The sequence below is a fragment of the Glycine max genome, chromosome 18 (genome assembly GCF_000004515.6).
Source record: "Glycine max cultivar Williams 82 chromosome 18, Glycine_max_v4.0, whole genome shotgun sequence".
In the NCBI taxonomy this organism is placed as follows: Eukaryota; Viridiplantae; Streptophyta; class Magnoliopsida; order Fabales; family Fabaceae; genus Glycine; species Glycine max.
In genome coordinates, this window is record NC_038254.2 from 9530713 (window position 1) to 9555187 (window position 24475).

The 24475-nt window shown below is 29.5% G+C and overlaps 2 protein-coding genes across 2 annotated transcripts; both read right to left on the bottom strand.

The window, feature by feature from the left end:
* Positions 1-11489: 11489 nt before the first annotated feature.
* Positions 11490-12255, bottom strand: LOC100788078 (glycine-rich protein 5). The gene has a single exon (XM_003553021.5). It carries the CDS (start codon positions 12148-12150, stop codon positions 11683-11685), a length of 468 nt encoding a protein of 155 aa, XP_003553069.1. The 5' UTR covers positions 12151-12255; the 3' UTR covers positions 11490-11682.
* Positions 12256-14409: 2154 nt separating this feature from the next.
* LOC100788608 (uncharacterized) lies at positions 14410-22908 on the bottom strand. Its single transcript, XM_026126811.2, has 14 exons — positions 22553-22908; positions 22306-22385; positions 21343-21546; positions 20900-20997; positions 20419-20600; positions 20121-20299; positions 19052-19396; positions 18902-18966; positions 18432-18480; positions 18166-18322; positions 16564-16648; positions 16406-16475; positions 15628-15768; positions 14410-15003 (listed from the first exon to the last, which is right to left on the bottom strand). Exons 1-14 carry the CDS (start codon positions 22653-22655, stop codon positions 14632-14634), a joined length of 2130 nt encoding a protein of 709 aa, XP_025982596.1. The 5' UTR covers positions 22656-22908; the 3' UTR covers positions 14410-14631.
* Between the last annotated feature and the right edge of the window lie 1567 nt (positions 22909-24475).

Sequence of the window (24475 nt, forward strand, 5' to 3'; positions counted from 1 at the left end):
ATAGGTGGAGAATTGAGAAAAATGATAGAGTCCAAGAACATACTAATGTGATACATAAAATTTAATTCACTTTAAGAATCACCTTATAAGTTTTGGTGATTAAAGTAACATATTTAATATTAAATTTATTTTGTCTCCCGGTGCTTTTTTGCGTTAAATTTATTATTAAACTAAAAAAATTGCTTTCTTAAACTAGAGGTACTTTTTTTGCTTTTTTTCCAGCTTTTATCATAATTAGATATCATTTATTAAAATACGGTAATAATTTCACTTGTAAATGATAAATATTTTATATTAACTTATTTTTTTAAAAAAAAATAATAGCGCATCTGATTTGTTGATTAGTATTATTGAAAACACAGATTAATTGACATACAAATTTTGTTTTGTCTAAATTTGTAAATTTTTATGTATATGTAGATGTATTTCTAAAATTAAATTTATGTTAAATGCACATCTAAGAAGTTTTTTTTACTATTTTTGAAGAAATAATTTGAGTCATTTAAAGTGTGGGGTTCATATTTAAAATTTTCAACAATACACAACAATTTTCTCAAATAATAACAAGCTCAGCTGTATCAATTTTAAAATAAAATAAAATAAATGGGACTTTAGTTTCCCGCCTAATCAAACAACTTATTTTGTATTTGTTTTTTAAAAAATTTATTTTTCAAATCCATTCTTCTTTTACTTTGTTGACTTTTATCTCCAAATCAGAAAAATACAATAATTATATTAATTAAATTTAATGATATGAATAAATATTATTATTATAAGGCAATTGTTTAATACTTAATTAAACAAAAAAAATTCCCTTGACCAAAAACATATCTTTTTGAAAAGTCAACTGGCTTGACCATCCTTCACCAATGATAGAAAGATATCTTTTAATTTAACAAAGCTTTATCTTTAATTAATAAAAATGATGTTTTCTCTCGTAATTACCTTCAAATGAATATACAAGGTGAAAGTTTTATTTTAATTATTAGACATTTTAAAAAGGCATATGGCATGTAAATTATGTTATGCTTTTATAACCTAAGGCAGGCTCATATCTAGCAAAATCTAATCTATTTCCACTTCTACTTGCATTTAACCATTAACCCCAATAATAAAAATAAAATCACTTTTGTGATAAATAAGTCACTATTTATTAGCGCTATAAACTTGATGTTATAATATATATATATATATATATATATATATATATATATATATATATATATATATATATATATATATATAATGGTAAAGTTATTAAATTACTTTTTTCTTTCAATACTTGACATTTTTCCTTTTTTCTTCTTTTAAATATGATCCCCTCGCACTTTAAATTAATGGCTCAAATTCTTTTAAAAAAATAGTAGAAAAAAATCTTCTTTGATGTGTCTTTATCATAAATTTAATTTTAGGAATACATCTACATATATAGAAATTTACAAATTTAGACAAAGCAAAATTTGGTAGGTTAATTAATCTTTGCTTTCAATAATACAAATCTACAAATCAGATCAGCAATCAATTATTTACTTTTTAAAAAATTAATAAAATATTTAGATTTATAAGTGAAATTATTATAATATTTTTAATAAATGCTATCTTATCTTATTATGATAAAATCTTAAAAAAGAAAGAAAAGTTCTCTAGTAGTTTGTTTAATTTAATAACAAATTTAATCAAAAAAAAGTATTGGGAGACAAAATCAATTATTAATATTCAATGTATTACTTTAATCATCAAAGCCTAAAAGATGACTCTTAAGGAAATCATTTTTTTTAACTCATTAATATGCACTTAGACTCTACAATTCTCCTCAATTATCCACCTACTATAAATTCAATAGTTAAACTTGGATACAATCAAGTGTTGGATATTCAAGAATGCAACCTCAAAATCTGAGTTATTTTTATAATCATTAAGGAAGAAAAGTAACAATTAGTTATGTGTTTTCAAAGGCTATGGAGTATGAAAAAAAATCTTTTATTATGATCAACATGTGAAATCAAGTTCTGAAACATATAAAAACAAAAACTCTTATACCAGATATGATTTTTTGGTATTGACATATTTTTACAAATTTAAAATACCTGTTATTTTTGTCATTTTCAACCAAAATTCATACATTTATATTTATTTTTTAAAATTTCTTTTTTTAGTTGAATTTCTCCTTTTGCTATATATATATATAATAAATGTTGAATATAGGAATATGTGTGTGTGCGTGTGTGTAACAAATAAGTGAAAGTTAGCAACACTAATTATCAAGATAAAATTTGTGTATATTTGGTTCAATTTTTTTCTTCTAAACTATATATTTTAAAGTTACTGCATAAAAGAACTTAAAAAATAAAATAAAAATTACTTGGCAGTTTAACTCGATAAAAAGTTTGATTCACTTAAGGAAAAGTTAAAACAAAAACAATTGAGTCAAATATCACCTTAAAAATTATTTGATAATTTTTATTTATTTTAGTTTAAAATAAATTGTCCAATAAAAAGTGGGGAAGAAAGAGCAAAGGAAGGGGGAGAGAGAGTGAGGAATGGATAGAAAACAAAAAGAAAAGAAAATCTTTTTTTAAGTTACTTATTTCTTAAGTTTAATAAAATAATAAGGTGTTTAATTTCTTAAAGTTTTCCAAAAAAATGTATTTGGTCTAATTTTTCATTTCAAAAAAGAGAAAATAAAAAATGAATTAAATATCAATGGTGTATCTGATACACAAATTGATCTTTTGTATATTAGTACACAAAGGCAAAAAGGAAATAAAAATAAAAACAAATCCTAAAAATTTACCTCCTTTGACACTACATTTTAATCTCTTGCACACTATAACTTCCCCCTCTCATCCAAATCCGATGACTATTATTCAATTACCCTACCATTTTCCAAACCATTCCCCTTACCCATTTGGTTCAATTCATTTTTCCTTTATTTACCTAATGAGTATGGTTTAGTTCACAACACATGTTGAACATAGGGAACACTTGAGCTTGATTCTCATATAACACATCTTTGTAAAGAGGCGGAGAATTTTAAGTATGACTAAACTTAATTGAAGATTAGTTCTATAGTTACTTTCAAAGAGTGAAGGTTTTTAGGAACACCTCAAAATTCCTATAAAAACATTGAAGGTCTTATTTATTGCGGTTACAGAAAAAAAAATCATTTTATTTTTGTCTCTACCAACTCACCTAATGACCCATTTTTGTCATAAAAAAGAATTTTCTTATGTACAGATCACAAGTATCCTATGGTAGAGGCAATCATATTTGTGCATGATAGGACCACTATGGGTGGTAAATCTCTCCCTTTGAGTATTTAACGTATTTACATATTAAAGACTCAAACTCTCAAGATCAATTGTTAAGCTAGAACAATCTCACTTCAATTGATCCGCGTGTTTAGTGGTTCATATGAGAGACTTGACTAAAGACTATAGAGCTTACATATTCTACCCATGAAATTCAATTATTAATCTAATAATTAGAACTTCAATTTTCATAGCATTATTGTTCCCTCAAATCAAAATTAACAAATTTAACATTTTTTTCTTTAACTAGTAAAATTTAATAAGAAAAAAATAGAAAATAATAGGTCTCCACCTCTTAAAAAAACAAGGATAACTCCACTCTAAGATAGGAGATGGTGTCAAACTTGATTAATGCATAGAAGCTAGCTAAGAGGAAAAAAAGGATGACATACCTGGAGATTTACCGTCACAATACCTCCACCATAAGGTGTTTTTCAAAGGAGAGTTGCTCACTGGAGTTATTTGTAAATTGCATTGAGATGTTAGTCATGATATATCAAATGAGAAATATAGTAAAACAAAACATTTTTGAAAGATATGGAAAATTAAACATGCATGACTCATTTATATTCCCTTAAAATACAAGATATATATATATATATATATATATATGCTTTCAAAATTATTTTTCAAGTTGGCTAAATCTACTTCTAGCATAATCTGGTCGTTTAGCAGTTATAAAATAAACCATACAAATCCATCACAATAAATTCCAATTATGTTCCCTCCAAAGCAATTAAATACCTATTCAATTTAACTACACATGCCATAATGGCTTAAATTTTACATGCAATATGTTAAAAAGGTTCAAGTTTGGATTGTTCATTTTGGAAGAAACTAAGCAAAACTTGTAGATCCCTTTCACTTGTCGCTCTAATTCAAGAAGATAGTTTACTAGTACACTTAGGAATTATTAGAGAAGTAAAGTTTTTGCTACAAAACTTGAGCCAATGTCTTAAAATTTGGGCTTAAGACCTAATTTAATCTCACAAAACCTATTTGTAAGATGAGGATTAAGGACTATCCAAACTTTATAAGGACTACATTAATTAGTCATATCTTTAGTCAATGTAAGGTATCAACCTCTTAAGAGTCGATGTCCCAACACACTTTCTCATGTTTAGGGCTATGGGTATAGAGCATGGAGCATGACAATGCAGGTAGTCTAATAATAAATCTAGGATAGATTCTAATGTCATTTTAGAATTTTGGTTCATAGCCTACCTCGACCCCCACAAATCTAGGTTGAAAGGTGAAGACTGCTCAAGCTTTATAGGACTATATTGGTCATATCTCTAGTCTATGTGAGGTATCAACCCCTTAAGAGTTAATATCTTGATGGCTTTACTCTACAACACTTCACTCAATCTTTCTAGTTTTCTGCACGTCTTTATATAACCTTTTTCAAAACATTGGTAACTAATTCTAATATATTGTAATTAAAGCAAGTTAAAGGTGACCACAATTAAGGAGACTTTTCACCATAATGCTTATACAGTGTTGTTAGAAATAAAGAGTTATTCACCTATTTAATAATAAAAAATTAAGCTCCTATAAGTATGGACAAATATGTGAGGAGAGAGAAATATACATATGAACAACAAAGTACTGACAAAAAATGATGAGAAAGAAAAAGTAAAGCAAAATTGTTACATTGATAAGAAAAAAAATCTTATCATTACCTTGTCCCCTAAGCATAACCCTATATTTGACTGCTTGCAATGCTTCTTAGAATGATTCATCTCCTTTGGAGGCAACGCATTCTACATATACTATTATTGTAGTTGCCCAGAATCATGACATCTCAAACAATTATGAGTTGCAAACTTAAATGATCATGAATCATGACTTATAGCTAAAATAATAACAAACAAAATTAGTCTGAGACATGTGTTAGCACAATCTTTAACGAGATGTATTCTTGATACGGATTCGAGAATTTAGAGAGAAAAAGGCAAAAATAAAAAAAATGTGGGAGAAAGTGAGTCTTAGAAAACTTTTTCAAGAAAAGATATATTTATAAAGAAAAAATAGTGTGAGACCAAGTCAAAATGATAAAGTGAGTCAAAGTCAAAATACATATCTATTTTTCATAAACATTAAATTAATTTTAGAAAGATTTTTTCTAATTAATTATAAGAAGGTCATTGACTTGTTTAAATTAACCTTTTTGAAAATCCAAGTTGTTGACGCAATGGTATAAGGTCACACTTTCAAAATAGTGAGACTAATTCAAAATGATAAGATTGGATCAAGTTAAAATAAACATCTACTTTCAATAAACACCATCCCAACTTGGTTGGGGGAACAAAACTAGATAATAAAATTTATTCTTGATATGAACTTACGAACTTAGAGAAGAAGGCAAAAAAAATGGTAAAATATGAGTCTTAGAAAACTTTCTTAAGAATAAAGAAAAATAGTGTGAGATCAAGTCAAAATGATAAGATGGGTCAAAGCTAAAATAAATATCTATTTTTGACAAGTACTAAATTAATTTCAAAAGGATTTTTTCAAATTAATTATAAGAAGGTCATTAACTTATTTTAATCAACCTTTTGAAAAACACATAAGATTGGCACAATAATGTAAGGTCCTATTGTGTTTACTTACAAGAATGATCTACTTAACATAAAAGTCATATTCAATTTTCTCCACATATAAAATTTTCTTGAGTCAAGATCAATAACGTACCGCATATAAGATTAATTTCAGATTCAGTCAGTTGAGATACACATGTAGTCTTTAACTCAGGAAAAAAAATTAATCATTTGATCGAAATATTCAATAAAAATAAGCATATATTTTTATAAGCACTAAAAGAACCTTTTAAAATATCCAACCAAAATATGCAATGTATACAAGGCCATTGATTTGTTTAAAGTCTATCGATAATTCTTAATGATGTGTATTATATATTTCCTTGAAAGTTTTACCCAATAAAAAAATTTGGTTTTAATTATAAAATAAATGAGACGTTAATTTCTCATCTAATCAAACACCTTATTATATATTGTCTTTTTCTCCAATTTATTTTCGAAATGCATTATTATTTTACCCTAGATGACTTTTTTTTCCTTCTTCGTTGGGACAAAATGGCAAAGTAAATATTTATATCAATTATATATTATTATAAGGTAACGGTTTAAAAATTAATTCAAATGATTTTTCGAATAGTTAGTTCACTTTATCTTCCTTCAGATGATCTCTAAATTAATCAACCTTTAATTATTCTTAATTAATCAACAAGTTAGTGAACTTTTACTTCTTTATTAAGGAATTACCTTGAAATGCAAACATGCCGTAAAAAATTAGTTTTAATTTTTTAACGAATGAGATTTTTTATTTTTCATCTAATCAAACATCGGATTTTATATTTCATTACCCTCCAATGTATTTTTCAAATACATTTCCCTTTTGCTTCCGTTAACTTTTCCCGTTTCTTCTTCATTAACTATTAAGGGGCAAAACAACAAAATATATAATATTTATTTTAACTACATTTAATTATTATTGTTATTGTTATTATAAGATAATTTTACTTTCATTAAAAAAATTCTTCAATAAGGGAAAAATGATAAAATATAATATTTATTTTAAGTTTATTTATTTATTAATTCAAGGTTAAATTACTCATTTGGTTCATATAGTTTTATGATTCTTATCTTTTTAGTTTTGAAAGTGACTTTTTGAGTCCCTGTAATTTACATTTTAATTCTCTTTTAGTCTAGTTTAAAAATGTTATTTTTAATTTTTATAGTTTTTATTTTAATTCTCTTTTAGTCACTATAATTTGAAAACTATAAAGATTAAAGAAGTAAGAATCATGGAACTATAGAGACTAAAAAAATCACTTTCAAACTATAGAGACTAAAAAAGTAAGAATTATGAAACTATAAGAACCAAATGAGTAATTTAACCTTAATTCTTTTAATTTTAAATCTTCTTTCAAGCTAAAAGGTGTTTAATAATTTTATTTATTTATTTATTTATAATTATTTGTGTCACTCAATAAAAAAACACTTATTAAAATAATTTTTTTATCAGTAAAAGTTAATTGTTAATATTGTGAGTTTTTGTTAGTAAAGAAGATAGAACTCGTAAACTTTTTTCTTTTTACTTTTTCTTTAATCATTCAATCAACCTTATTATATCTTCTTAAAAAATTATTTTAATTAAGATGCATTTGTTAAATTATTAAAAAGCATTGAGGAGTTGGCTAAAAGCAAGGGAACCTGCGCAAAGGGTGATGAAAGAGAGTCCAGTTAACCAGCAGTTAGTTTAGAGACCACCCCATGGAGGCCTATTTAATGTTTTATTTTATTGACAAGTATTAATTGTTAGTGTTAATTTTTTGTTATTAGGAAGATTGAACCCACCATCTTTTCATCCTTTCCTTATCTTTTAATCATTATTCAACTCATCTTATATGTCTTATGCATATTTAAATATAAAATTGACGCTGCTTTCTTCTTTCTTCGGAGAAAATCTGAGTTTTGGGGTTGGTTTGTGTTTAGGGATTGACGGGTCAATTCATCCAGGCTCTTATTGATCGGAAACCTCTCTGCATCAAAAATTAATGCCAGGACTTAACACTATTCTTGGCCTTGAAATTGAAACTAAACATGTCAGCAGAATCCAGCTCCACAAATTTTGTGTTAATAGCTGGACCATCCTTTTCTCTCATCCAAGTTGTCATTGTGTTTAATGAAGAATAAGAAAATATAAACATTTTATCATTTTAAACACCTCACTAACATTTCTTATTTGTTATAAATCCCATGTATTTATATTTTTTTTCTCCCTCTCTGGATAGGTGTTGCATAGGAGTTTGGGGTGTCCTGTAAACTTTTTCCTTTAACTAATGTTCTTTCTATATTATTTTTTAGTTTCCTATATTTGTTTTCTTATTTTCTTTTTATTTTTTTTAGTTTCCTGTGTTGAACATTGATGGTTTTTGGGGCTAGCTGGCCTTCTTCTCATGCATGTATATTTAGGTGATTTTATACCCTGGCTTATACACCACTGAGCTTGGTGAGATGGCTTAGTATTATGAGGAGTAGAATTTTGGATTTATCCTGTCATGACCTACAATTCCACAATGAGTGAATCAAAGACATTGAAGCCTACATTGTGAGTATCCCATTTTTCACTTGGATATATGGTTTATATTTTAATATGATCATTGAGGCTAACAATTTGCTTGTAACAACTGCGGCTCTAGATTGTCATGTGCATTATATATGCCCTCAATTAGTATCTGTGGGCCATTTGTGCATTTCTAATTTCACATTGTGCTCATTTCAAATAGTAGGACCCAGGGAGTGTAATATTCTTCAACAGGAAGGTCAGCATAAATGGGAGATCACTTGGACAGGTGAAATTTAGTTTCAGGAAGGGCAAGGTTGATTTCAAACAGTGGGGTAATGATATGCATCACCAAACCACAACTGAATCAACCTCTATGTATAGTTGCTGATCCCAAAGGCAAATATATAGGGCATGTTTGAATAAGTTTATTTAGAATAGTATTTTTAACAAAAGAAAATAATATGAACTTCTTCGTAAGTTAAAATTAGTTAATTCATATAATTTTTCTAAAGATGAAAAAATTAATTAATGAAAAATTCATTTTAACTTAAGTAACTCATTTCTTTTTTTTCTTACTTATTTTCATCTCCAATAAATATTTTTAGATAAATTTATCCAAACAAAATTTGAATCATTGTTAATTAATGAGTTTCACCATTAGAAAGAGAAGAAGTATCTACATAGTCGGTGCTGAGTTAATGATTTTCCAATCATATATATATATATATATATACTGTTCATTCTAAAATTTATGATGGTTAGGTCATTTTGATGCCTTGGAATAAATGGTTTCCATAAATATTGTTCACATTAATTAATACTTTCACATTTTGCTGCTCAATCATTCACGTTGTGCTTCCAAAACAAATAATGGTACTAGTTTTGTGCATCAATTTCCTTTGTTTTACTGCTCGGTAGTCATTCTCACGATCGTACCATCAACATTTTTTTATAGCTTTTTATTAGAAAAAATAGGTTTTGCAGTGGGGTAAAATATTTTTATACTATCATTTAATTACAATTTATTATGTATGATAAATTTATTATGATAAATTTATTAACTTTTATGATAATTACTTTAAAAATCATATTAATATGATTTATGATTAAATGATCAAAAATGAGTATTAAAATGTTTTTATTATTAGCGAAATGATTTCCATAATAATTCTATTAAAATTAGTTTACATTTAGAGATTTTATGCTTGAGCTAAGCAAATAAATAAGAGGTACAATTAAAATTCTAAGCTCGATTTTTAATTTTATTGTTTATATTTAAGATCTAAAATTTGAAAATAAAAATTCTTAGCATTCTCATTAAAAATTTATTTAATAAACTAAAATTTAATATAGTAGTATAATTACAAAATTAATAATATATAAATTATAAAAGATAATTTTCCAATTTTTTTCTATACTGTATTGTGCTTCTAGCTATCATTATATTGGTACGTGGCCTTTAATTCCTCCTCCCAATCATTAGTTATTTTTTATGATTTTTTTTCTTTTTTATACAATTTTTTTTATATGATTTCTTCTGTTTGGTTAACCCTCCTCTTTTTATGCCAACGACTTCTGTTACACCAACAACGATCATTAGATGCATCCATTCATCGCCTTTACCTGAAGGGAATGTCATGGCGAAAACATGAGATGGACATTTTTTTTTTAAATTTTACAAAATGAGCATGATGTTGATTCTTGGATTTGTTTCATTTTAATTAAAATGAAGGGGGAAATTAATTAACCGTGAAAATGAATGATTGAAATTGTGATTAAATATATTCATATGCACAACAAACTATTAAATTATATATATATATATATATATATATATATATATGGCTAAATATATCTTTTTATTTTTTAATACCCACTAAGAGAATAATTATAATTAGAAACTTCATCAATATATAAGTTTTAAAGAATAACAATTAGTTTAATTACAATTGGTGGCTCTGAATTTTTAGCTTACGACTTTATAAGCTTTCTCATAACCGGGGGAAATTACATAAGCTACAAAAATGAGATGCAAAGATATAATATAAAAGTTTATTTTTATTAGTGTAAAAAAACTTACATTATCAACTAATAAAATTACATAAGCTACAAAAATGAGATGCAAAGATATAATAAAAAAAATTTATTTTTATTCATGTTTTATTAGTGTAAAAAAATTACATTGTCAACTAACTTACCAATCAATACATATCAATATATAGATGATTTTATAACTCAATTTGTAAAAAAAAGGTATTCCAAACATTTACACTGAATTAACACAAGTCAACAAACTTATTGTATTCAAGGAAAAAGAAAAGAAAAAATCTTGCCCTAAACTTTTATACTGAGTATTATAATTAAATTTATAATATTGAACAGTAAGAATTGTTGTATTTTTTTATTCTAAATATTGTTTTATCACTATGGGTAAGAATTGTGTGTGTGTAAATTTCTTATTTAAAAAATATGTAAACATTAAATGAAGCCGTTCAATTATATATGAATGGTAAACATTAAAAATTATCTAATGGTCGTATGACCACTTTAGAAACACATAATTGTTTTACATTGACCATTGAAATAAGATCTATATACACATGTACATTAATGAAACTATATAAAAGTCAAAGATAAACGTCCATTCAACTTCGTTAGCTTTAATTACAATATTTATTCGTACGTATACTACAATCATAAACAAGCATGAAAATTATCGTTGCTCTGTTTGTTTGTTTTTTAACATGTCCCTTCCCATTTCCCTTTGCATCCTTTAATTTCTTTTCTACCTGCTTTTTGCCAAAGAATGTAATGAAGCCAAACACTTCCATCCCAGAAACGTTTATGTGTTTCACGTTACGACGGTTGCAAGTGACTTTTTCATTTGAGACAGATTCAAAAGTAAAAAAGGTTACGAGATGTTATCATATATATAGAATCCATGGATTTTTCTTTTTATTTTTCCCTTACCAATATTGACACATGCATGCAATTTTCATCAATGTGTACGTCCTTCCATATTTAGAAAATATATACAACTATATAGAAGTAAAAGGGTGTAGAACTGTAGATAGAGAAGAGTGAGGAGAAGGAAAACAACTCTACTAAACTAGAGTTAATAACATTCAATTTAAGAATTATTTTCACTTGACACATAAATGCTTGAAACAAACAAGTGAACAACGTACGTGAACATATGAAAGCTACACGTTATTAATACCAAACACAAGAATAGCTAGCATGTCCTCATTATGTGGAGAGTGCAAGAATATTAATGTTTTCATGGAAATCCACCTCCAGCTCCACCTCCAGCTCCAAATCCTCCACCGGCACCACCGCCGAGTCCACCGCCACTGCCACCTCCAAACCCTCCTCCACCACCTCCTCCAAGTCCGCCACCAGCACCGGCACCACCGCCAAACCCGGCTCCTCCTCCAAACCCTGATCCTCCACCAACTCCACCGCCGCCGCCAAATCCTCCACCGCCACCGCCGCCAAACCCTCCTCCGGCTCCACCACCGGCACCACCACCAGCACCAAACCCTCCTCCTGCACCACCACCTAACCCTCCTCCTCCGCCACCACCAAACCCGCCTCCACCTCCTCCTCCTACACCTCCTCCAAACCCTGGACGATGGAAGAAGTTCTTCTCATCCCTAAACGAACCCTTTTCACTCCCAAGCTTCCTTGCATCAATGGTGCAAACAAGGGCACCAAGAAGCGCAAGAAGAAGAACCCTAGAAGCCATCTTGTGCTAGAAAAACCAACTAACTTGGACAAGATGGCTATTGATGTGAAGACTGAGAGAAGGAAGAGTAGGGTTTATATAGCAATGCCCCAAAGGTAAAGGGCAAAGGGTGGTTAAAACAACTAAGAGCTACTAAATTATTATGGATGCATACGAACATGCTTTAAATTGGATCATCTTCTTAACCATGCAAACGCGTTGGGATACATAAATGCTTCCAACTGCCTCTATTTGACAAAAAAGACAAACCTCAACCACTCGCATATCTCAAGGATCCCACTATTCATTTATCTCCTTTGTCATAGAAGCTTATTCACGTTGCTCAGAGTCCTCTTTTGATCTGTTTTTGCATGGGCCTGATCTTGCAAACATGCAGCTTTTGAGTTTCAATATTCTTTACATTCAATACAACACTCTGACATGTAATATATATATATATATTCATGAGTTTCTAGTGACTTCGTGTGAATTGATACTTGAAGTCTGAGTTTTTTGTGATTCACATAATTGTAGCGCAAATTTTTAACAGGTATCAAGTCTCAACTATAAAATGTTGTTGGAGTTATATGTGGTCATGGACGTAACTAAGGATTTTGTTTTTTTTTTTTTTACCAAAAAGAGCGTGGATTTTAATTTTGCAGCAACCTTAAAAAGAATAACATTTTGAGAAGAAAAAAAAAATAAGATGGCATCTTTTGTGGTCGTTTGGAATGGCTCTTTAGTTTTTCGATTTGACTTTTTCTTATTTACCTCATGGAGTATTGAAAAATGATTATTAAAGTGTTGCTGCATGTTTGACTCAGAGAAAAATGATATTCTAGTTTAATTTAAGAAGCTTAAAAAGAGAAAAGAGGATTAATGGAGTCTGAGTTTCTAATGTCAAACTTGTAAAAGGAAAGGGGAGAAAAATAAGTGGACCGGTCATAAATACATATATGACAATCGATTAATTAAGAAAAATATTTGATAGTAACTCAATATGTTATGTAGCATTTAGAGAGAGAAAAAAAATAAAGATATAAATATTATCTATAACACTTATGATGTGATACAAGAAATATAAAAAAAAATAAAAAATATTGATGAGGTGTTTAAAATAAAAATAAAAAAAGATTTATGTATGATGTTTTTGAAAGAATAATTTGATTGTGTTATATTTAAAATTACAAACTTCGTTAATTTTATAAAATAGAATTAAAATGTTGCTAATTATGTAAGGTTTACATGAAGTAAAAGTTATTGACCTATAGCAACAATTTCTAACTGACAAAAGTTATTAGAATTACAATAATTTTATACTCATTTAATCACAATTTCACAATTTCATTATTAATATTAAGATAATTATTATAAAAGTTAAAAGATTTGTCATACATAATAATTTATAATTTATGATTGAATAATAATATAAAATTATTTTATATTATTACTGCATAGCTATTTCTTTTCAAAACTAAACTACTTTGTCTATTCCAAAGTATTTTAGATTTAAAAACAAATTCTTTAAAGTATTTTGGTTTGGTTTGATTGGTTTTATATATATAAAAAAAAAAAAGATTAAATGACTGTAGTCCTTCAATTATTGACTTATATTGAATTTAATCCTTAAAAAATTATTTTATTGCATTTGTTCCTAAAATTTTCAAAACCCCGTTAACTCCCTTATTTAACTTTATTAATTTTTTTCTAGTAAGTTATCTCCACTGTTGTAGACAATGTGAATGAGACTCAAATTGCTACAATCGATGCACCTATACTAATGTTTGTTCCCATAATCAAGTTAAGTTTAATTGTACGTACTTTCTAGCGAATAATAGAGTTGTAATATGATTTTTTATTTATTTTTACAAGACACACTGAATGTTGATGCTGAAAATGAAAATACTAATGTTCGAACAGGTAGCTGTAATACTTGTATCACTTTGACAAGTCTTTTTACAGTTCTCATCTTTCTGTTCTAATTTTCTTTCTTTTCTTTTTGTATTTTCATGCCTCCAATGAAGAACTAAACCTTTTTTTTGTCTAATCTGGGGTTAATCAAAGTTTAGTTTTTCATGGTTGTGGAGACTAATTGCTCTTTACCACTTTTTTAGTTTTAGGCATTTATATTTCTATTATTCCTAATAACAACACCGTTTTGTGGGTTGAGCAAAAGGTCCCTTTGCCCAATTTATAAAGTTGTATTAAATCAATTAAGGTTATAGATCCATAAAACTAAAGCAAGAATTACACCTTGAGACCATGATGCAAAAGCAGCAATGAAGAACACTAATATTATTTTGATTGATCATCCTTGTACAAGCCCTCCCCAACAAGCAAGGCTAAACAAGAAAATGGATTGTAGGAATTATTCGGGTATTTCATAATACATTAAAATTTGCTATTCACAAATTAAGACTTGAAAAAAGAATAAAGGAATTAATTTACAGTTATCAGGTTGGAGGAAAGGGGGAGAAAAAACAAAATAGTAGGTTGCTTATCCTAAATAGGGTGAAACTGAACTTTGTCTAAATAACTGTCCAATCTTTCCAGAGAGAGAGGTTGCTCACCAGGGTATAGGTTTCCAGGCTTAGGAGGCTTCTTTGAAAATAAAGATGACTTGCTGTCAAAGAAACTTGAGAAAGAATGTCGAATCTGCTTTTCTTCATCGTTTACCTCATCTTTCCTGACAGGCGTCAACAGTTTATCTTTGCCACCAAAGATATGGCTAAATCGCTTAAACCGGTGCTTTGGCTCACCAGTAGAAAACCTGCGCTTTGGTTCATCAGTAGTCATAGTTGATTCTTCCATGTGCTTCATCATCTTCAGTGCCTTGTCTGGATTCAGCAACATTTTCTCCACCGTTTCATACATCTACAGAGACATGACCATTATTTTCTTTTCTTGGATAGAAATTATTATTAAATAGTTGCAAATGAAACTATCAAGACCCCACTACTATCATTATAATTACTATTATAATCAGTCTACGTTCCAAAGTAACTATTTTTTTCATCCTCATGTGGGCACAGACTGTGTTAAGTAGCACAATGAATCCAAATACTAAAAGGGGCAACTTGAATTTTCCAGAATGTAGGATTGGTTATAGTAAAAGGTACAAAGTCTCAAAATATGATCAGTCCTGTGTTTCCCTTTATATAGTTAATGGCTTCTTCAAACAGATACTTGTTAAATTTTGATCATTTCCTTAAGGAGCAAATTTTCAGCACTGCTAAAGTACCTACTCTTCTGCAACTAATTTTCTAACTTTAGAAAGAAAAAAAAATTGTATTTTAATTTTAAAAGAAATTAAAACAGCAAAAAAATTAACCAAACAAAGTCAGGTGTCAATTTATAGTGGGAGGAGTATGTACTACAGGAAAAAAAAAATTCTTCCTTAAGGTGAGAATCAATATTAGAGACCTTTCAAAAGACTATCGGGAGCTACAGTATAACTTTATAAATTAGTCACTATAGCTTTAGTGTATTGGTACCCACCTGAACAAGTTCATTGACTTTCTCATGGAATCCGTCACTTTGAGAAGTGGTAACTATGTACTCCTTGCAATCATTGAACAACTTTGAGGTGTCAATGTCGCCAGACAGCATAGTTTCAGCAATTGCAAATCCTAAACCGAGCTGCATAATCAAGACCAGAAATTATGATTACAAAGGCATGAGAATGGTACAATCATTGATCAATTTTTACTTCTTCACTATCATCTACCATTGAAATCTAGTCACAGAAACACAAGCTAAACTTCTGTCAAGAAACTATATATAATTGCAAGATCATAAATAGAAAATTTCTCATTTAATCAATTAGCTAATATACTACATAATTTTTATAAAAAAAAACTAAATAATTACAAGTTAAGAGCAATTATAATTATAACAGAAATCGACTAAAAAGATAAGAGGAAATGGTTTAATAATCTTCGTACAACTCAAATGGGACCATCCAAGTCCATGATAAGAAGCAGTTCTTACTTTAATCAGGAACAATGTTCTGTTAAATGTATTTCTAATAACAAATGAGTTAAGTGTTGAAATTGTTTTAAAAAATAATATTGATAGCAAACAAAAGTTATGGTGGGTATTTTTGTCACAGAATAAGGGCATTAGTAGCTGATATTACTTTCAAAATACGTAACATGCTTCTTATGTCCACAAATAACACAACAAGCTGGCCATGATATCAGTACTAAAGAGAATTATTATGCATTTGCATAACAAAAGCAACTTATGTGAGATAAAAATAAGAGAGAGAACTTACAAGAGAAACAAACAGCTGTCTGTAAAGCTCTGAAGGCTGGATGTCCTCAAATGCATCTAGAATGCCCTCCCTACAAATGAATGTAAAATGCCATTCAAGTGAGATGGCTTTAAGGGTAAAATCCAAGCTCATAAAATAGGTCCTTTATTTAGACTTACACTGCTAAATCCTCATCATAGAGAGGTGTCTGTTTAACAGCTGGAACTGATTTAGATGTTTCCCACAATTCACGCCACAAATTACCTACCAATATGTAAAGGAGAATTCAGCAAAGTTCCCAAAAACACATAAAGTGGCGAATGGCCATAACAATGCCCATGTTTCTTACAAAACATGTTTTATAATACAACTAAGATAACAGTCAAGATTCACCTTTCTGGACATGTTTTACCAGATATACGATATTCAATATGGGCATTATATATCTTATTAACTGCTATAAAGATTGAGACGAAACATGACTACACTTTCAACTTAATGTCTTGCCCAAGAAAGTTGGGAATTTAAAACCTGAGGACCTACACAAAGTGCAAACATCAATTGATTGACAATGAGATTACTAATTCAATAATATTCTAATCCTACCATCAATCACACTTAACTCAAACCATACTCAGCCTTCAATTTAGCGAATTTACACAAAAAATTTCAGTAGGAACACATTAATCATTAACCATCCATGGTCATTAAAACATCAAACACCTTATGCTATGGCCCAAAAGCACTCTAACAAGAGCTTTCTATAATAAATCCAAGGTTTATAAAGCAATCTATCATTCAACAATAATTTAGAAATAAGCCAGAATACACTTATGGATAACAAGGGGATACATATGATTTAAATCATTGACCACATATCCAAACAAAGAAACCTTGAGAAATCATTTGGAATGATCCAGGAATAGAAACAAAGGGTTAAAGAAATAATACAACAACAACAACAACGTCTTATCCCACTAGGTGGGTTAAAGAAATAATGCATGAAAATAATTGAACTTAAACAGACAAGAAATGTCATAATCCATATAAATCTAATAATGAGGGTAAATAAAGCTATACATCAAACAACTTTAAAATTTTAAATAATGGGACAGGACAAATACTATGTAACAGTTTTTTTTATACACAAGACAATGAAGGCAAAAAGAAGTTCAAGAAGAGAAATGAGTGAACCAAAGAAAACAAACAGGATTTCATAGCCCTAGAGTACTTGAAGAAAACTTGGACCAAGAATTCCTTTTTCATTTAGATAAGGAGCATTATAGAAGAGTTCAAAAGAGGCCTAACCACATGTTAGTTGTATTCACAAATTCTCAACAGTATCTTTTGATAATATATATATAATACATACGCTTCATTATATATCATTGTGTATGTGAGGGATTAGATTTTTTTTTCTTTTTAATACTCTCTTTTACTAGGGATATTTAAACAACAAAAGTCCCCTCACTGGCCTGCATTAAACAATTTCTGCCATATATAATGTGGATTTCATGCATTTCCTCCATAGACCTCAGCAAACTACAACCTTTTTGACAATTCAAGTTAATAAACATAAATGTTTGGCATTGTTAAAATATATCAAAAGTTCTGTCACAAGTCACAACTGATTACGAGATACAGGGAATAAATTACTTTTTTCAAGCCAAAATAAAACTTTAGTTTTATCATATACAAATGACCAGTTAATATAGATATTAACCACAACATTGTGTTGGATTAGGTATCAATCACTATGGGCAAGACATTAGTACACCTACCTTCTTTTTGCATTCGCAAACTTAGTTGACCTCTGCTAGACATTGACTCACCACCATAAAAAGAATCTCTGTCTTCAGTACTTCCCTCACTTTCCATCCAATCAGGAGGCGAGTACCATCTCACAAAATCTTCCAAAATGCAACCAGGATTTGCAGCCTAAAACATGACCACAAACAGAACTTAGAGAGAACATCACTACATTAGATGCATTTCAAAAGCATTAAGAATATCAGTAAGAAAAGTTCTCTTCAAGGGAAAATCTGACCTTGAAAGCCTGCATATCAGAGAGGAGTTGAGAGCATCCAGCACCAACACTGAGCATACAAAGTAAAGAAAACTATTATGAAATGCCTACCCTATAGTAACTATAAGTCTAGAACCTATTAGATCATAAATGCAGATATGCAGTGAAATGAAGCTATCATTTGCATATCAGACACGTGAGATACAAATACATCTTCAATTAGTCACCAATACATTGCAAAAATAAAATTTAGTGAATATATTCTGTTGATCAACTAGTCCGTCAGCTCAAAATCTAGAAATTGAAGAGGGGCAAAAAAATATCAAATTGGACACACCTAACTGCCTACTGGGCAAGCTTCCACTTCTTTTTTTGATTTGGCACCATGTTTGAAAAATATTCATTTTGGGGAAATAACTGCCTTTTTTTTCAAAAGCTTCATAGGAAGCTCACTTTAAAAAGCAATTATATCGCACAGATAGTTTACATACCTTCCTGTCCGCAGCACAAACTCCTCTGTCTCTTTGATCAGATCTTCTGTAAGCAAGGGTCCCTCCTACATGGAATTGCCACAAATATGACACATCAAGTACTGAAGCAAGTTCAAATAAGAAATTGTATAATACAAATAGCTATCAAACCTGGGTGACAGGAGAGTATGCAGGCTCGCCAGTCTCCAGTAACGTCAGATCTCCAGATGGGCAATCAGCACCAAGACGGAGAACAAGCTCTCCAGTTCTTAATCTTGCATATAATAAAGGGCTTGTAGGAATTCTGCCCATGTAGTTCGCTGAGTCTGATGTATTTGAATTGGCTTCCATCACCATAGAGTCCAGAGATTCAATGGCAATAATATGGCGCCTTTTGCGAGAGATACAACAATTAATTACTTGAAATTGTTGATACAGAAGACATGACTTCAGATCTGGAATGTCATCTGGGGGGACTCCAAGTAAATGTTTTTCTTCAGACCAATGTTTTCTCAGCTGTATAAGTAAAAAAATTCAAAGCACACTCATTTAGCTTAGTGGTAATAATTAAGAAAGAAAATAATGTATTGACATTATTGTATCCTACTTTAGTTCAGGTTACAAATTCTAGAACAGAAATTCATGTAGGATTTCTTTCCATGGATGTAAAATATAAACTTGGGTAAACAACTTGACAATTTGGAGGTTTTGAGGAACTCTAAAAGTGCCCAATAATGCAGCATATGAGTAGTTTACAGATTATTTTATTTTTCTTTTTTGGTTCTTTTTAATTATTTGCAAAAGGGAAATGAAGGGAGTAGTTGGAAGGAGACTGATTAGACCAAAGTCAAAAATCATATGATGACAAGGGGGAAAAAATAAAAAAACTACCCCAGAAAAATAAAAGGGCCCAAACTTCCAAAAATAAACTAAGCAAGATCAAAACAAAGAGAAAAACTATTTTTCACTTTCTCAATATGGCATCATGTCAGTTTGTATATTTATTTATAGTGGTCAAAATCATACCAATAAATTGGATAAAAATATTAAACTGATTAAGATAGTACAATCCATCAACAAACATCATCCATCAAACTAACGGTTACATGAGTTAAAGACAATAACTTGTATATTGTAGAAACTAAAAAACGATCTAGAGATTAAATGAAATTTAAAACTCTAGGTTCTTCATAAAAATATTAAAATTTAAAACTAGAAATTCTTATTTAGTTAAACATACTTCATCAACAACCCTGGACCAAAAAAGAGACATTCCTCGAAGCGTCTTGAAGTTTCCGATTACTTCGGCTAGCTTAACAACTAGGCTTTCAGGAGGAGCACCATGAATATCTCTTGGCAAAGATGATATGGAAGTTTCCTCTGGATCAGAGTTGATCTTCCTTCTAAGGAACTCTCCCTCTGCAAAGATTACAAAGGATGTGGAAGGTCATCACAGAATAAAGTGCCCAAAAAGTATAAACATAAAAAGGTTCATTGATGTAATTATATCATCCGCAAGCCATCCAAATTTCATATACCTTGGTCAAACAATGAATTAATCAAATACACAACTTTCTCATCGCTACTAAACTCAGAGGTGAGTTTGTCCTCCTTTTCACGCAACACTAAAGCCTTCACTGAAGAGATACTTAAGCCTGCCTTCTCTCTGGCAGGTGATGAAGCTACAAAATCTTTCATTGAGTTTGTTTGCCTTCCAGCCCTGGTCAAAAGGCCCAAAATTTTAAGAGGCTAGTTGTATTGTTATTCATTAAGCTGAAAATCATAATGAATAAGAACAACAAGACACTAAGTATTTACTCTACACTTGCTTTAGTCATTATGAAGAAAATTTGAGCAGTTATTAATGTCGGGTTGGAAAAAAATGCATTAACCAATTGAAAGTAAGAAATAAACCTTTCAGTTGCGAATATTTGGTCAACAGAATCTTGTCTTATTCAATAATAAAGAATCTTTAAGCAATTCATGGAATTGACAGGAAAAAAGGCAAGCATAACTTACTCAATAGCTATAGCCAACTGCTTCAGGACAGATGATGGAGGAATGGGATGTTTGGTCGCAGCAGTTAAGCCTTCAACCGTGGGAATTGCTTCTGAAGCCTGAATTAATGTTTTATGTCACACATCATTAATGAAATAAATTTGTGTATTTGAATCCAAAAAACATGCTCAATTTACTGGAAAGAGTTCTGAGGAAGTTAACCATGAGATTATTAAGCATGCAGTATTAACTCATCACAATACCATGCACGCCTCAATTATTTTCCTAGCTTATGAGTAATGACAGTGAAACATTCTGAAAGACATTATGTTGAAAACAAAATGTTCATAGTTCACACTTCGCATTCATTATCAGATTTTCTAATATATTGAAACAACTGTCTGGTTTAGAAACTTCAATTGGAAGATAAAATCATTGAATTAAAATGCTCCAGATCTTCTTACCTTGGCATCAAGATCATTTTTCACATTGAGGATGTACAAATTTTCATCATAAAATGGAACAGAGCCCACGTTTACATCGCCAACTTTATCTGTTACTTCAACTTCCTTTCTCCCTTTCCGTATGTTGTTTATTCTATCTTGCCAGTCCTGCTTTGTTCCTATACCTGGAGGTCTCCACTTTATATGCTTCAGTTCATTACGAAACTGCAACATCACATTATAAAAAGAATAAAATCAAAGATGTAAGTAATTAAAAGTCATCACAGGACAAATGTTGCCTAATAAGTACCCAGGCATAACACAAACAAATAAGCGATCTTATGCTAATCATCTTTAGACTAAGAGACAGTTTGGACTATAAGCACCTGTTTGGTTCAAAACAAAACAGATTTTATTTTTCACGATAATTATAATAATGTCACCTTATTTCACTTTATTTCCTGCATTCAAAATTTTGTATAAGAAATGAGTAAACAACTTTTCCTGAAGGAAGGTATCATACAAATACTACGGATTTTCATTACTTTCAGAAAGTGACAAACTTCCACACATCAAAGCTTAAGAACCTAGTGCACGTGTATATATTTTTCAGCCGAAAAAACAAAACAGCAATTCAACCAACAACTATCTCTAAAATAAGCCAATCCAAACAAGCACCGTAATCTAAATTCTCATTTTCACACTTTCACTTCAATTAAAACCAAACATATATACTTCCATTTTATAATTAAACAAAAATACATTTCCTTTTCATAACTTAAGGGGAAAAAAACAGCACCACAAAAGTGAATATATCAGTACGGCATTCCCATCCTCTAAACGCAAATACACAAATTAGATTCAAATAGTTAAAATTAAATTCAACATCTACTTTTTTCAAAGTCACCAATTACACACAAAAATTATTAAAAAAAAAAAACACTCACACACACATACTACAAGCAAAGGAATGCCTCTTCAAACCTTTGACTCATTCTCACTTCGAGCAGATTCATCGCCCCGCTGCATCCCAAAGTCGTCGTCGTGAAATTGCTTATCAGAATCTTCACCGATAAAAAAAAAAAAAAAAAACACGTCAATGCTATTTCCCCAAAAATTCAAATAAAAAAACCGAAAATGAAAAAAATAAACGAAACGCATTCATTTCCACGCAACGAGAACGAGAACAAGAGAGAAAAGAAGGGAAAAGCACGCAATTACTAGTACTCACCTAGATCGATTTTGAAGTCCGTGAGAACACGCTCCGCTTTCGCGGCTGCGGAATGGAACGCGGTTCGCGCCTTGGACACGAAGGAACTCGCGTGAGGTTCCATTTCCTGCGCCGGGGGTGCGCACGTTAAGGGACAACAACACAACACAAAACACTCTTTTTCTTCTTCTCAGCCAACGCAAGATGCATAGATAGATAATAAAGAGAGAAAGTGTGTGAAAGTATTTGTAGTGCGAAAGAAACAGAACAAGTCCAAGTCCAATGTACAAAAATAAAGATGAAAAGGAAGGTGAAGAAAAAGACTAAGTACAAGAATAAGAAGAAAGCGTTGGGTGATGGTGATGACCAGGTAGATGCTGCTGCTGCTTCAAAACTTCAGCTTTTTTAATTTTTATGGTGGAAAATAAAATCAAAATGGTCAATTAATTTAATTACAATCAAATTAAAATACACATTTTTTTCTATACATATCATTCGATTATATGTAGTCATCTAGACATATATGTTAATTTTATTAATTTTTATAATTTAATTAATTGAAATTATAAAAGAAATGTTTACAAAATTAAATTCATATACTTTAATGAATTAAGAGGTTATTTTTTATGTATTAATAAGTGCAAAAAAATATTATTAAAAAATTAAAAATTATATTGAAAGTCAAAAGATTCGGCATTCATAATAATTTATTATTAAATAATGATGTAAAAATTCTTTATATTTTAAATATATTAAATTAAACTCATAAAAAAATTCTTCTTAATAGAATCTTTCAGGATTTCATGTAATTATATTACTAAATGATGTAAAATTAAATTATAGTGTAAAAAATTTTATGGTTTTTTTATCTGTTTTCTTTTTTTATGATTTTATATGTTAATTTTATTTTTATACGTTAAAAGTTAAGCTCATGAACAATGAATAATATAGTTTACTTTATTGGTCCGGATCTGAAAAGTCTCTGACTTTTACTTGCCTATTATAAACGGATAAACTAGCATTTGTACCGGGCCCATAGAGAAACAAAACATTAAATCATAAATGTAGGATATAATAAATGTCATATACGTTGGAGAAAAATATCATACCTTATTTTTTGTAACAATCTTTTTTTTATCATTTTGGTAACATAATCTGAGTCTATTTGTGCTTTTTTAAGATTTTTTTAAAAAAAAACAAAAATTAGGGAAACAAAAGGCAGTTTATAATTGTTACTGAATAGTTGATAATATATTTTTACTGCTATTAGTTTTATATTATAAAAAATGTTAATGGATGTCAAGAAATTTAGTTCAATTAGTTAAATAAAGGTACATGAGTTGTTGTTATAAATCCTCTAGATAAAAAAATTATAATGAATAATTGAATATATCACCTAAAGGTTATGTAAATATTATAAAAGTTTATGCAAACATTTAGAGTAAGAAAAGAAGCAATAAATTTTGGTAAAAGTGGATTCATTAATTTACAAGATTTCAATCCATAATTCGTAGATAATTTTTGCAATACTTGTAAGAATTTTAAATTAATTTTTGGCTAAGCTTATCAAAGACTAAAACCATAAAGTTGTGCTTTTACTGCGTGTCCCGTTTCTGTCAAAAGATTTTTTTTTTCTTTCACATTTGCTACTTGCTAGCTATAAACTATGTTGATTAAGATCGCGATTAATAAAATGTTTACATTTTTTGTGTAACTTGCAAACATCGTGATCAGTGACATTTAAATTTAAATAAGTTACAATATGTTGGGAAGAAACTGTACTAGCCTATGGATATAGAGCCTTCAACCGATGGAATTAATCAAATGACTTTGTCTTAATTGAACAAGATTTTTTTTCACCATGAATTAATTGAACAAGTTTAATTTTAATGTATTACTAGTATATTATTATACAATAGTGTATCATTTGAGAAATAGAGGATG